This window comes from Vombatus ursinus, unplaced genomic scaffold (assembly GCF_900497805.2).
Source record: "Vombatus ursinus unplaced genomic scaffold, bare-nosed wombat genome assembly UNPS02007838.1, whole genome shotgun sequence".
Lineage (NCBI taxonomy): Eukaryota > Metazoa > Chordata > Mammalia > Diprotodontia > Vombatidae > Vombatus > Vombatus ursinus.
In genome coordinates this window covers 1-14,077 of record NW_020947616.1, presented here as the reverse complement: position 1 = coordinate 14,077, position 14,077 = coordinate 1, and the positions used below count along the sequence as shown (strand labels likewise).

The window sequence follows — 14,077 nt, the reverse complement described above, 5'->3', positions numbered from 1 at the left end:
TGTATTTTCTCCTGGGGGCCACAGGGAGCCAGTGTGGCTGTTGAGTGGGGGGTGACAGGGTTACAGAAGGATCACTGTGGAGCCTGAATGGGACATAGACTGGAGGCAGGCAGGCCCCCCACAGGCCCTATGGCCCGCCGGCCCTCCAGGGATTGGGAAAGCAGATACACAAAATGGCAGACCCTTGGAGGGACTGGAAGCCACCACCAATAAGCCAGATCTCTTTGACCATAATGATTACCTGAACAGCCCTGTAAAGGGATCCCACTGGCATCTCTGCCAGAGGCTGGGTCCTGTGCAGACTGGCTGCTGACTTGGGGTGCACTGAGTGCCCTGCTGCTGTCCAGCTCGGCTCTCGGGGAGCCCCAAGCCTGGCCCCGGGAGCAGGGGAGGTGGCCCTGGGGACAGGTGTGGGCGTGGAGGTACCAACACTGGCGGTGGGCGAGGTGGCTGGGGGGCCAGGTGAGTGCGCCTGCCTGTGTGGGTGGCGGGGTGCTGATGCTTCAGCTGAAGATCACCCTGTGACTCAGAGCCTCACGCCAGACCTGTCTCTGAAGTGGTGGGGCCCACAGCCATGGGATCGTCACCCCTGCCAGCCTCTTGTGGCCCAGCCAGTTTTTCCATCTGCTGCCTCATTCGAGGCGTGACCCTGCACCTGGGGACCGTACTTATCCCTAACCTGCCTCTCGGAGGCCAGGGCCCAGGCGGGATGTGGGCCTCCCGACCTCTGGCTCCTTCCACACAGCTCCAGCCAGGTGGGCCAGCCCCAGGAGCCCAGGCCTCGCCATTGCCGCTGCCTTCAGGGAGGAGGGCCATCTCAGCCCACCCAGCTGCCAGGCACCCATCTCAGGCAGACGGTAAGGGCCAGCTGAGCCCCGGGAGTGGTTCGGTGGGCTTGGGGGAGCCCTGGGCTAGCCCTCTGGTTCCAGTACCCACTTGCTAAGGCTGGGCATTCTCCCCAGAGGGAGCTGGAGAGATGAACAGGTTAGTTGGGTCCGTGGGGCCAAGGAAAGGAGAGGTCTTCTTGCTTGGCTCGATGTACCTCCTGGGAGGGGAGTGAGGGGGGCAGATCGCAGAAGGCCTGGTTGAAATCTGACTCCAAGCTTCATTTTGGGGGTGGGGGGATTCCTGCCTCAGGTCAAATGCCTGATGGCTTGCTAGCCAGGCCAGGCTCGGAGGGCCTGGGGAGGGACTGACCCGGCTGTTGGGCAGCCAGGGTCTCAGAGATGGGGAGCTGAGCTCTCCGCCTCGGCTTGGGGAGCCCCAGATAGCCCAGGGACCTGACAGGGGCAGGGAAGGAAGCAGAAAAAACAGGGGCCTTTCCCGGGATGACTTCCAGGATTCCCTAGCACCTGGTGCTTCCTGGGCACTGACTCAGGCCGAGCCAATTAGGTCAGAGCTCCGAATTGGGTCGGGGTGACTCAGCAGCTAATGCGCTGTGGCTTCCACCCAGGCCCAGCCGCCTCCTCAGAATACCTGTTAGCCTCAAGGGACCTTGGAGAACCTGCCTTCTGTGGGGAAGGGGGACGGAGGCTCGTAGATCCATGCATAGCTGCCTGGGATGGGCCTACAAGGTCACCCAGACCGAGCCTTTGGCCCCTTCTGCTCTCCCAGGAGCGGCTGGGGAGGACCCAGGGATTCAGACCCGAGAGCTGCCTTGGCAGCCTTGGGAGGAATGCTCCATCACTGGGGAGCCTCTGTTTGTCAGCCTGAGAAATGGAGCACAAAGTTCCCAAGGACGTTCAGGGGAGCCCAGGGTTGTCCAGAGGGGTCCTGTGCTGTGCAGCTCCCTCTGAGAGAGGATTTGGGATCCGTTTATGCCTCGGGTGCCTTCCAGCAGTGGGGGATGTGGAAGGAAGGCTTGCAGGAGTGGGGAGGGGTCGCTCAGCACAGCTCTGTCTGGAGCCCATGCCCAGACTGAAAACTTCCTCCCAGGCTGGAATCAGGTGGTCTCTGCCACCCACCGTCTGGAGGAGGCCCTGGGGGACCTCCTGCCCCACTCCAGGCCTATCTCCTACTCTGACTCCTCCCTTCCAGCTCTGACATTCCCGAGATCTCTGATTGCATGATTATTTTGCTGAGAGGAGGCTGCCCAGAGTCTCCCCGGGGAGATGCGGGCATTGAGGTGGGCATATGTACCCATGGTCCTGCCTGGCAAGTTCTGCCCTCCATGGGCCCCGACCACGGCTGGATCTTGTCCTGGCCTGGGGCAACTCCCTCTGAGACTCTTGGCAAGCTGGAGGCCGTGACTTCTGTCCTGTCCCTTCACCCTCAGTTCCCTGAAGGCGGTCTTGGCCACCTTCCCAGCCCATCCCCCACCTCCCCGTCCAGCACGCACCCTCTGGCCTCTTGTGGGCTCCAGCCCAGGCACGTGATGCTCAGGCAGCACATGGCAGGGCCATGCGTCCCAGGCACCTCGGGCCGGCACACCAAGGAGGGGTCCAGGATCTGGTCACTCCCCCATCTTTCTGCCCCAGATCTACCCTTCTACAGCAAGGGCCTCCCTTGTTTCTTACTGAGTTCGAGGAAATCACCCCTTCCCTCACCATCCCTGTGCCCCCTTAGGAGGAAAGGAGCCTTTTGCTGACCTCCACCCCTCCTCCTGCTCCCCCAAGCCCCACGGCAGCTTCCCAGGGTGGGGTGGGGGTCAATCCCAAGGCCCACCTGGCCCAGCCTCAGGCTCAATGGCTCAGGGGACCCTTCCCCATGCTGCTGCCCCAGGGAGAGCCCTGTCTACCTCACCCTCCAGGGTCCTTGGGGTGATCTCTTAAATGGACAGATCCCCAAGGCCGCTGGTGGCCGCTTCTCAGGGGAGGCTGGCTCAGGGCTCAGCATTAGCTGCCATTAAGGTGGGGAGCTCCAGAGCCCCTCGGGTGGGCTTCCTTCCTGCCACATGCCTGTGCCAGGGCAAGGCTGGAGGAGTCACCCGTGTCTGTGGCATCGTTGCTATGGGAGAGAAAGCAGAAGCATTCCAAAAGCACATTGCTAACAGGGCATGTGTTGGTCTTACAGAAACATGAGCAAGAATCCCAAGGAAATGATCCCACTGATGGGCAAGAAAACCAGCGCCCCTGGCGCAGCCCCTGTGTGCCCGCTGGAGAGGAGGCCTGCTGAGGTCACGCCCACCAAGAAGAGGTAGGACTTTCCTCTTGGCTCCCTGTAGGGCCTAAGGGCCCAGCCCCAGGCGAGGCTGAGGGGGAAGGGTGGGTTCTTACCCTCAGGCAGCTCCCTGTCTCTTGCTGGGCTAAGACCCCCACCCAGGAGATGATGACGGGCAGATAGGCCAAAGCCCAGGCTTTGATGGAGCGCCAAGTGGAATATTCCTGGGGGGGGTGCGCCGTCCAGAGTGTACTGGACTTCAGATGGACCTTTGACAACTGACCATCATGTGGACGTAGCAGGAAAGTGGGGCCAGGAAGGTCGGGGGCAGGAGAGGCCGACCGTGGAGTCAAAAGCCTGCTGCCTCCTACCTAAAACTTGAGGCAGGCGAGTCTATCCCTCAGGGCCTCAGTTTCCTTTTCTGTAAAATGAGGACAGAGAGACTTCCTAGCTCTCAGAACTGCCCCCAAGGAGCACGTGGGCTGGCAGGAGGGCCTGGGCACTCTGGGTAAGGGCCGCAATCTTGTCTCCCAGGGTCCTGGAGCTCTCGGGGGACATGTGTGTGACGATGTATCCCCCTGTAACTCCCTGCTGCCTCAGAAATCTCTGGGTTCCTCCTGTGGGCTGGTTGTTTCTCCTGGTGCCTGCTGACCTTGCCAAGCTCAGGCCCAGGTTTGACCATCAATCATAACTTGATTTCTCATGGCTAATTCACTCTGGTCACAGACCCCAGGGGAAGTGGGGGTGAAATCTGGACCACCCAAGGGTCACCTCGACATCCCTGAAGGAGACAGAGTTGTCTGTCCTGGCCCCGATTCTTCCCCAAAGGTCTTGGAGTTGAAAGGGGCCTTTGGAATTCCCCAGCTCAGCCCACCCACAGGCATCCTGCCTACCCTCTGTCCACAAGTGTTCGTCCAGCCATCCTGAAGGCAACAGACAGGAAGGCTGCGCTGACCACAGACTAACAAATTGACCTATCAGGAATAGAACTTGCGGTCTCAAACTGTCCTATGAAGCAGAGTCATGCTCAAAAGTATCAGGACACTCTCTGGTATTAGGAGAATCAGGCAGAGCAAGAAGCTATTAAACTCAGTGGATCAGTGTTTGGTAAACTCAGGAACATCAGTTACATGGGAAAGAGCTGCCTGTTTGGTAAGAGCTGCCGGGAAAGCTGGAAAGAAGAAGTTAGGCTTAGACCAACATCTTCTGCCAAGTTGTTCAAAAGCAAGCTGACAATCACTGTGTGACCTGAATGTAAATGGTCCCGCCATAAAGAGGTCAGAAGGGAATGAGCTCAGGCACATTTCGTGGCTACAGCTGAGTAGAAATCTTCACCAAACATGGGACGAGTCAAGCCGACAAGCATTTATGAAATACCTACTGTGTGCTTGGCACTGTGCTATGCACTGAGGATACAAAGAAAGGCAAGAGACAGTCCCCCTCATCAAGGGACCCCCATCTAACGGGGAAGATAATGCACAAAGAATTACGTACAAACGAGGTATAGACAGAATAAATCGGGAGTAACCTCAGATGGGACACGCTAGCATTAAGGGGGAGTGGGGAAAAGGCTTCCTGTGCAAGGTGAGATTTTAGCTAAAATTGAAGGAAGCCAGGAGGCAGAGATGAGGAGAGTATTCCAGGCACAGGAGTCCCCTCCTTGCCTCGTCCTCCGCGGCTCTGACGTCATGCCCCCAGGCTCGGCGACTGCTTGTCCTCTCCCACAGAGACACCTTCAGCTCTGGACCCAGGTGCCTGAGCACTCGATTCCGTCCTGGCGGAGTCCGGCCTCAGGAGAGGCCAGGCTCTTTTTCCTCCTCCCCCCACGGTCCCAGGGAGAATCATTTGATGTTCGACTTGGCTTGTGCCTGGGATCTTCCCCAAAGCAGGGAGTAGAAATAGACCCATGAACGGTACCTTTTTGTATTGTCATTCGGTCGTGTCTGACTCTCCGTGACCCCACTGGGGTTTTCTCGGTAGAGACACTGGAGGGGTTTGCCATTTCCTTCTCCAGCTCATTTGACAGATAAGGAAACTGAGGCAAACAGAGTTGAGGGGCTTGCCAAGGATGACACAGCTAGGAGGTGTCTGAGGCTGGATTTGGACTCTGGAGACTTCAGGTCTCCCTGACTCCAGACCCAGCACTCTACCTGCTGTACCACCTCACTGTCCAAAATTGGGCATGGGCCACAAGATACTACCAGGCATTCATTGGCCAAGGGACTTAGCCAAGCAGCAGCAATGGGTGACTACTGTTATGCTTGTCCAGAAGGTTGCAGCTTTCAGCACCAAAGCACAAAACGTCTTGCTGGGCCGCTGAGTGGGCATCTTACCTTCGTCTTGACTCTGCACCCAGCCTGCTCCTCCAGGTATGTCCGGGCACCTCCCATAGTGGGGCCAGCACCTGCTGAGGGTCCCAGGAACTCCCGACCATTGAGCTCACAAAGTTGTCTCCAAGGCTGGAAATGCCTGACTCAGGATAGCTATTCAGTCACCTCTGCTCAGGAAAGAGACACAGAGCAGAAGAGGCAGCCAGGCTGGCTTTGAGATCAGGTCTTGGGGTCCCCCAGGCCAGCCTGTGTGCGGGCAGTCAGTGGAGAGGGAGCTCCATGCCACCCATGCCCCAGAGAAAGTGAGGAAGGACCAGAGGCTGGAGCCAATCCTCTTGGCATCTGACCCGGCAGCTCTTTCTGCTTCAGAGGCCAACACTCTCTGACGTGGCTCTGATACATTCTTCCCCCTAAGCTGTCACGGGCAGAAAGAGGAACCCCAGGGCCCCCCCCCGAATTTGATGTTTCATCCCAGAGCACCAAGCCCTTCGGGGTTGAGCCATGCGTGTCTCTGGAAGATGTTCCAAGAGGCGTCTCAAACATTTGGCGGCAATGGGAAAGTAGGGAAAGGGGATGAACGTCACTGGTCTTCTCTGTCATGCTTTTGGGGGTAACAACAAGGTCTGGAATTTACTCCAAGCCTTTGGCATCATCTCTTCCTCCAGATGTCTTGTGACTCAGTCCCCAGGGTTCTCAGAACTGCGTCCCCTCTAGTATAGATGGAGGTCACCTGTGGTCTGGTCCATGCGCTTTGCCTGTCTCTGTTTTCCTCAGGGTCATTTTGACTTCCCGCATGTGGTACCATCTCATGAGGATGTGACATTAGAGACTAACTGTGAGGGCTCCGCTTCCCTGGACAGAAGATAATTTGTTACAGAAATCCTCCTATTCTCTGTTTGTTGTGCTCTCTCTGTGTCTGTTACTGAGGGGCACAGCCAGAGTGTGAGGGACAGAAGGGAGCCTTACCTTACTCTTTTATTAATAACTTTAGTTCTTACGTCACCTTCTTGTCTGACTACGCCCCTCCCGGCTCCCCTTCCTGGGGAGCTGTCCCTTGAAACACAGATTAGAAAAGACAGAAAAAATGTAGCCCAGAAAAACCAACCAGCCACACCTGGTCTGGTCGAAGAAGGGAGGGACATTTCCCCCCTTGTTTCCCGAGGCCAGGCTCAGCAGTTCTAGTGACTTGGTGTCTAGTTTGGGTTTGGGGTTCTTTCCCTTTGTCACTGTGGTCACTGTGCACTGATTACACTTTTCTTCACTCCTCGGTTTGGAGAAGTCTTCCTTCGTTTTTCTGTATCCCTCCTGCATGTTGTTTCCTTTAGCAGATAAGTAACATGCCTTTATATTCACTTGCCACAGTTTGTGTGAAGATCACCTGACTGCTGGGTATCTGCTTTGTCCCCGGTTCTTTGTACCACAGAAAGTGCGCTACGAATAGTTGGTTGTACATATGGTCCTTCTTCCTGCCTTTGAATTGTTTGGGGCCCACACCTAGTGATGAGCTCTCTGAACCCAAGAGCGGGGACACGAGTCACCTTTTTAAAGCACAATTCCAGTGGCTTTCCTGAATACCTGGACCACCTCACAGCTCCAACAACAGTTTATTCATGTGTCTGTCTTTCTCTAGTTCCCCCAGCATTTCCTATTTCCACCTTTCATCCTGTTTGCCAAGTGGCTGTGTGAGGCGACAACGCGTTTGTTAGGATTTGCGTTTATCTTATTAACTAGTGGCTTGGAGCAGCCTTTCCAGGGGTGGTTACTCATTTGGAATTCTTCTCCCGAGAACTGTTTGTTCAATATCTACCTTTTGAGTTTGTTGTTGCTTATCTATTAGAGAAGGGCATTTGCTCATTTGGGTTTGTGCTAATGCTCCTGTAAGTCTTGTATATCAGACCTTTATTAGAGATATTTTCCCAGTTGCTATTTTCCCTTCTTAGCCGAGTTGCATTGACTTTATTTGTACAAAAGCTTTTCCATTTCATGTCGCCAAAGGCCTTTCCTCCCCTCCTCCCTTTCCAGCCTTCTTACACTTTCCTCCCCAGTAGGACTCTTTAATCCAGGGACTCCAGCCTCCAGGCTGTTCCTCCATCTCCAGACTCCAGGCGTTGCCTCAGGCTATCTCCCATGCCTGGAATACTCTCCTCATCTCTGCCTCCTGGCTTCCTTCAATTTTAGCTAAAATCTCACCTTCCACAGGAAGCCTTTTCCCCACTCCCCCTTAATGCTAGTGTGTCCCCTCTGAGGTTACTCCCGATTTATTCTGTCTATACCTTGTTTGTACGTAATTCTTTGTGCATTATCTTCCCCGTTAGATGGGGGTCCCTTGATGAGGGGGACTGTCTCTTGCCTTTCTTTGTATCCTCAGTGCATAGCACAGTGCCAAGCACACAGCAGGTATTTCATAAATGCTTGTCGGCTTGACTCGTCCCATGTTTGGTGAAGATTTCTACTCAGCTGTAGCCACGAAATGTGCCTGGGCTCATTCCCTTCTGACCTCTTTATGGCGTGACCATTTACATTCAGGTCACACAGTGATTGTCAGCTTACTTTTGAACAACTTGGCGGAAGATGTTGGTCTACGCCTAACTTCTTCTTTCCAGCTTTCCCAGCAGCTCTTACCAAACAGGCAGCTCTTTCCCATGTAACTGATGTTCCTGAGTTTACCAAACACTGATCCACTGAGTTTAATAGCTTCTTGCTCTGCCTGATTCTCCTAATACCAGAGAGTGTCCTGATACTTTTGAGCATGACTCTGCTTCATAGGACAGTTTGAGACCGCAAGTTCTATTCCTGATAGGTCAATTTGTTAGGCAAAGGAATGCCTCCCGGATGGTGGCAAAATTTCAGTTCTGTGGGAGATGATGAAGACTCCTAATAATGCAGAGGTCTGTCCTTGCAGCACATGGAGGTGGCCTCCCATGGTTTAGGCTGACCTTGCCAGAATGATCCCACTCCTCTCTACCCCCTTCATTCTCTAGGGCTGACCACATCAATGACAGCAGTCCTTGCCTGAGCAGCCAGCCTTGAGAATCAATCATTTGATGGCTAGTAGGCATTTATTAAGCACCTACTCTGTGCTAGAACCATAGGTTCCCAAAGTGGGCAATACCATTCCCTGGGGGTGCTGGAATGATCCAGGGTGGGGTGGTACTAGCCTTAGGTGCAATTGAGGGATGTTGAATAAAAATAAGGGGGCAGTGGAAGCATAAGGAAAGAAGAGAAGAGAAGAAAAAATTTAAAAACCATTCCTACATGTTTCATCCATTGTGTAACAGAGTTAAAGTCATAGTAATTGCTTTCTTTTCTTTTTTTTTTTTTTTGGTGAGGGCAATTGGGGTTAAGTGACCTGCCCAGAGTCACACAGCTAGTAAGTGTTATGTGTCTGAGGTTGGATTTGAACTTAGGTCCTCCTGACTCCAGGGCCAGTGCTCTATCCACTGCACCACCTAGCTGTCCCAGATTACATTATTTTTCTTTTGTTGTTGTTGTTGTTGTTGTTGTTTTTAAACATTATTTTTCAAATAAACACATAAAATTCAAGTTATAACCAATGAATGGTTAAGTCTGCCAACAGGTCTTAAGAAGCAAGTGTTGGCAGGTGAGCATGTTGCCCATTGTTGAGAAGTCCAGCATGTATTAACAGGAATACGTGTGTTTCATGACTTGTTTACAATATGATGCTATATAGTTACATGATGTAATATTGTGTCATCATAATTTCAAGGTAGGAAAAAACCCCACAAATTAACAATAAATTATTAAATTTAAGATGCATCATTTTAAAAAAATATATTTTATATTTTTTTGAAATGACACAAATTTCAAAAAATCATTACAGGATTAAAGAAAGAAGATTTTTAGGGGGTCACTGAATAATTTTTTTTGAAAAGGGGGTAGCAGGCTAAATAAGTTTGGGAGTCTCTGTGATGTTGGAGATACAAAAAATGGACCCCAAGGAGCTTCCATTCCAAAGGGGGAGACCATACTCCTTCCTGTTTCTTGTCATGTGAAAAGCCCAAGAAGTGTCACGGAATGCGCCAGATGCCCCAGAGCAGCCCCAGGTGCCCAGGGGCTAGAGCTTCCCTGCAGTCTGCTCATGAGTTGTCTATCTGCTCACCTGTGCTTACAAAACCCAGTTAGTTCCCTCTGGATTCCATTCAAGGAAAGGCACAAACAACAGAGTTCATCCAAGGACAGAGAACCCGGAGGCAGTGAGCTTGAAGGTTATGGAAGACTGGGGAGAGAGGGAGGGGAGGAGGCCACAAGGGGCAGAGGGGAAGAGTGAAGGCAGAAGGTGAGTCTTCCTGCCAAGCCTCCTTCCTCCTCCCCTCCACCTTTAGCTTACATCTACACCCCTACATGGACCGCTTTCCCTATTAACACGGAAGCTGCTGGGGGGCAGGCAGCTCCTTGATTTGGGTATTTGTGCCCCTAGCAGTTAGCCCCTAGCCAGTTAGCTGGCGCACAGCAGGCACTTAATAAATGCATTTTCATTTGTTCATTCATTCATTCACCCCAGTGAGGTCTTAGGTTTGGACAGTTCCACCGACTGGGATATGACATACCTTGACTGAGGAAGGAGATGCATTGCTTTCCTGGACAGGCCAGCAGCTCGGTAGACCACTAGCGCAACCCTTCCCAGTTCCCTCAGTCCTTCGACTCCCGTTACCTTTGTCTCCACGCTGCTCCCTGAGCCACCGATGGGTGCGCATGCTCGGATCTGCTCTGAGCGCGGCGCCATCCTCCTACTCCGCCTCCTCCTCCCTCCCCTTCGCCGGCCCCGCTCTTCGCCTTCCGCTGCTCGGCGTTCTCAGCCTATTGCCATCTGCCCTCTGTGTGCCCGTGCGCACACGCACACGCGCACACACGCACGCACATGCACTCACATACCTGCGCACACGCACACACCTGCACACCCACACGCACACACACACACCTGCACACACGCACACGCACTCACACACCTGCGCACACGCACACACCTGCAAACATGCACACGCGCACACGCACACACACATACACCTGCAAACATGCACATACACACACGCACACCTGCACGCCTGCACACTCACATGCACACTCACACGCACACACATACACCTGCACACACGCACACGCACTCACACACCTGTGCACTCGCACATACCTGCAACCATGTGCACGCACATGCACACACATACGCAATGCACACACATACACACCTGCGCACGTGCACGCGCACACCTGCACACACGCACATGTGCACGCACATGCACTCGCACACCTACATGCACACACACGCACACTCACACACCATGCACACACACACGCACACACATGCACACCAGTCTCCAGCTCTGTCCTCTTGAATCGCTTGTCCCCACATCAGCCAGTCCTCTGCTCACACCTGCCTCAGCCGCCCCCGCCACCTGCCTTTCCTATTTCTTAAGTCAATCTGTGTTTCTGGAGCAAGCCCCCAAAGCAGGGGGCAGGGGCCCACCACCACCTCCGGACATCTGGCTTCAGCTGGCCTTCAGGGCCTCATGGCCAGCCTTCCCTTCATCTCTGGAAGCATTCGGCTGAATTCAAAAGATGGTCAAGACTGTCATGCAGCTCTCTGAATTATGATTGCCTACGGAGTGCAAAATCACCGGCTTTGAAGAAGGAGGCCCTGGGTTCCAATCCTGACTCTGCTAGTGATTGCCTCCATGAGCTTGGGCATGCGAGTCGACTGCTTTGGGTCCAGGGGTGGTGTCAGACTCAGGATTTGGACCCAGGTCCCCTGGCATCAAGGCCGGTTCCTTCTGACATTCCAGGTGATACGACTGTGGCGGGTTCCTCACTTCTTGTGGGGATAAAGCCCCCTCCCCCACCTGCCTCTTCATCACCTCTCAGACTCCCAGAGAAATGGGAACGGAGCCCCTGGGGGCCCTGCCTCTGGCTTTGGGGACCTTGCTTGTCCCTGCTCCGCTCCCCAAGCCCAGGGGTCCCTGGGACCCAGGAAGGTCCCAGGAAGGTCCCTTCCTGCCTCCAGCCCATGAGCCATGAGGACCAGACTGAAGGAGAGCTGTGCTGCTGCCCCCGCCTGGCCTGCCTCTGGAACTGGGCCCCCTTTAGGGTCCCCAGAGAGGATGGAGCTGGGGGTGGGGTGGGGGAGAGCGGGCGGTGGGACCAAGAGCCATTCTGCTGCATGTGCACACATGTGTGTGTGCATCTGCTCACATGTGTGTGTTTGTGTGTGTGTGTGTGTGTGTGTACACTGTGCTGTGGGTGAGGCAGGCAGGTTCCTGGAAGGGGGTGGCAGGATGCCAGGATGCCAGGAAGCACAGGCAGGGTTCCTGGCTCCCTGCTCCCTCCTGGGCTTCCTTCCCGGCATGCCAGGCTCTGTCACCACCGCCAGGAGCAGGAGCTGAGTCAGGCTGGCCTTCCTAAAGGGAGATGGGACAGGGTGGGGCTCCTCACCCCACAAAGGGAGTCCCCAGGGCCGAGGGGGCCAGGACTGGCAGGCCAGGGGACTCGCTGTGTGGGGATGTGTCCCGGTGATGAGTAAAGCTGGGACACCTTGTCTTTTTGGGTTCATCTTCACGACGAGGGCCTCAGCCTCCAGGGTGTGCTTGGCCAGCCTGCTCTCTGTCTTCATTCCTGCCTTGGGCCCAGGCCCCCTACTCACCCCATGCCCCCAGCCAGGAAGGCCGGCGCCTCCTGATTAACACCACTGCCCCATCCCCCCCCCCCCCACGCCCCACATCCCGCCTCACTGAGAAAATGAATGAATGAGCATGGAATAAGCACCGGCTGTATGCCAGGCTTTGTGCTAAGAATCTCCCCTCCTGCCGGCGTGGGGGGCCCTTGTGAAGTCATCCCTCACTGGGGACAGGTGGAAGTTCACAGATAGGACAGAAACAACGCCACTCAATAAGCCTTCATTATGTGGCAACTGCATGTAGTGTTGTGCCTGCCAGGGTCCCAGATCCAGGGGAGCTCGCTCAGTCCAACCCCTCTGCAGAGGCCCACCGAGGTGAGCGGCCTTGACCAGCAATACTCAGGTGGAACTGGCAGGACCCTCGAGTGTGTGAGCAGGGAGTCGGCTGTGAGGAGAGCAGGAAGATGGAGGGGGCATTGTGTCTGATCCCACAAGTGATAGGGAGCCATAGTTTGTCCAGCAGAGAGGTGACCTGGGGCAGCCGGGGGCGCTGCAGGCCTGGAGTCGGGAAGACCCGGGCTCCAGTCTGGCCTCGGACACTTACTAGCTGTGTGATGCTGGGCAAGTCACTTCACCCTGTCTGCCTCAGTTTCCTCATCCGTCAAATGATCTCCAGTATCTCTGCCAAGGAAGCCCCAAATGGGGTCACAGAGAGTCAGACGTGACTGAAACAACTGAAAAACAAATTAAGAATGGAGGACGGACTGGGTGGGGAGATACTTGGATGTGGCAGACCCCTCCCCACCCGGCAGCCACTACAATAATCCAGATGTTAGGGGATGAGGGCCTGCACCAGGAGGGGGCAGCGTCAGAGGAGAGAAGGGGGCATATTCGAGAGATACTTCAAAGGTGACCTGGACAGACCTTGGAGCCATATTGGATCTGGGGGGCGAGGGGTAGTGAGGAGTCCAGGCTGACTCCTAGGTGGGGAGCCTCAGGGTGGGAGCATGGAGGTGGCCTCTACCGAGATAGGAAGGGAGGAGGTGAGGAGGGTTTGGGGGACAGATAACAAGTGTTGTGTCAGCTGTCCGCTGGACATCTGGTTCGAGATATCTGAAAGGCGTGCAGATGGGAGACAGAATCGGGGGCCAGAGAGGGAGATGGAGAATCATCAGCATAGAGGTGCTCAGTAAATCCATGGGAGCCCGTGAGATCCCTGAGTGAGGGAGAAAAGGAGGGGGCTCAGGGCAGAGCCCTGTGGGGCCACCTATGCATGACCTGTGCTATTGCAAAGGAGCCGTCAGACTGTGGGAGCAGAGCCCAGCGGGCCGCCCAGCAAACCCGCAGAGGAGATGGCAGCAGATGGTGTCAACACAACAGCATTAACTCAGACCTGCCTGAACATCATTTGGGCTCTGCCCTACAGGCCAGTGGTTCTAGTAGACTCTGGGCAGTGCCTCTGGATTGGGGAAAGGTCCATGCTGCCTGGGCTGGGACTGCTAGAACCAGCCTGTCAGCTAGACTGTGAGGAAGCCCAGAGAGGCCCCAGGCCTGGGTCCACTTCTCTGGCTGACCCAGAGGGCTTGACCAGTGCCTCAGCCCAGACTGTGAGTGGACGGCAGGCGGGTGGAGCCAGTGTAGACGGCTGGTTCTGGGCACCAAGTGAGTCTGTTCTCTCTTGTGTCCAACAGTGCCTATTTCTTTCTTGAAATTGAAGGCTTCGAACCCAACCAGGCCACCAACAAACCTTCTCCTCCTGTCTTCCCCAAGCCCATGGACTCCAACATCCGCCAATGGTAAGTGAGTCCGTAGAAGGTGGTAGCATGTGTGCATGTGCATGGGGTTATAGGTGTGCATGCATGTGTAGGTGTGCATAGGAGTGTGTGCATGTGCATGGGGTCATACATGTGCGTGCATGGGGTTACATGTATGTGTCTGTGTATATGAGTGTGTGCATGTGCGTGGGGTTACGTGCGCATGCACGTGCAGGTGTGCATAGGAGTGTGTGCATGTGCATGGGGTC

General features: G+C 54.9%; 1 protein-coding gene across 1 annotated transcript; it reads left to right on the top strand.

The window, feature by feature from the left end:
* The first annotated feature begins 568 nt into the window (after nucleotides 1-568).
* Nucleotides 569-13,844, top strand: LOC114034038 (transient receptor potential cation channel subfamily V member 3-like). Its single transcript, XM_027849661.1, has 4 exons — nucleotides 569-857; nucleotides 3,013-3,135; nucleotides 5,369-5,468; nucleotides 13,746-13,844. Exons 2-4 carry the CDS (start codon nucleotides 3,017-3,019, stop codon nucleotides 13,761-13,763), a joined length of 237 nt encoding a protein of 78 aa, XP_027705462.1. The 5' UTR covers nucleotides 569-857; nucleotides 3,013-3,016; the 3' UTR covers nucleotides 13,764-13,844.
* The last annotated feature ends 233 nt before the right edge of the window (nucleotides 13,845-14,077 follow it).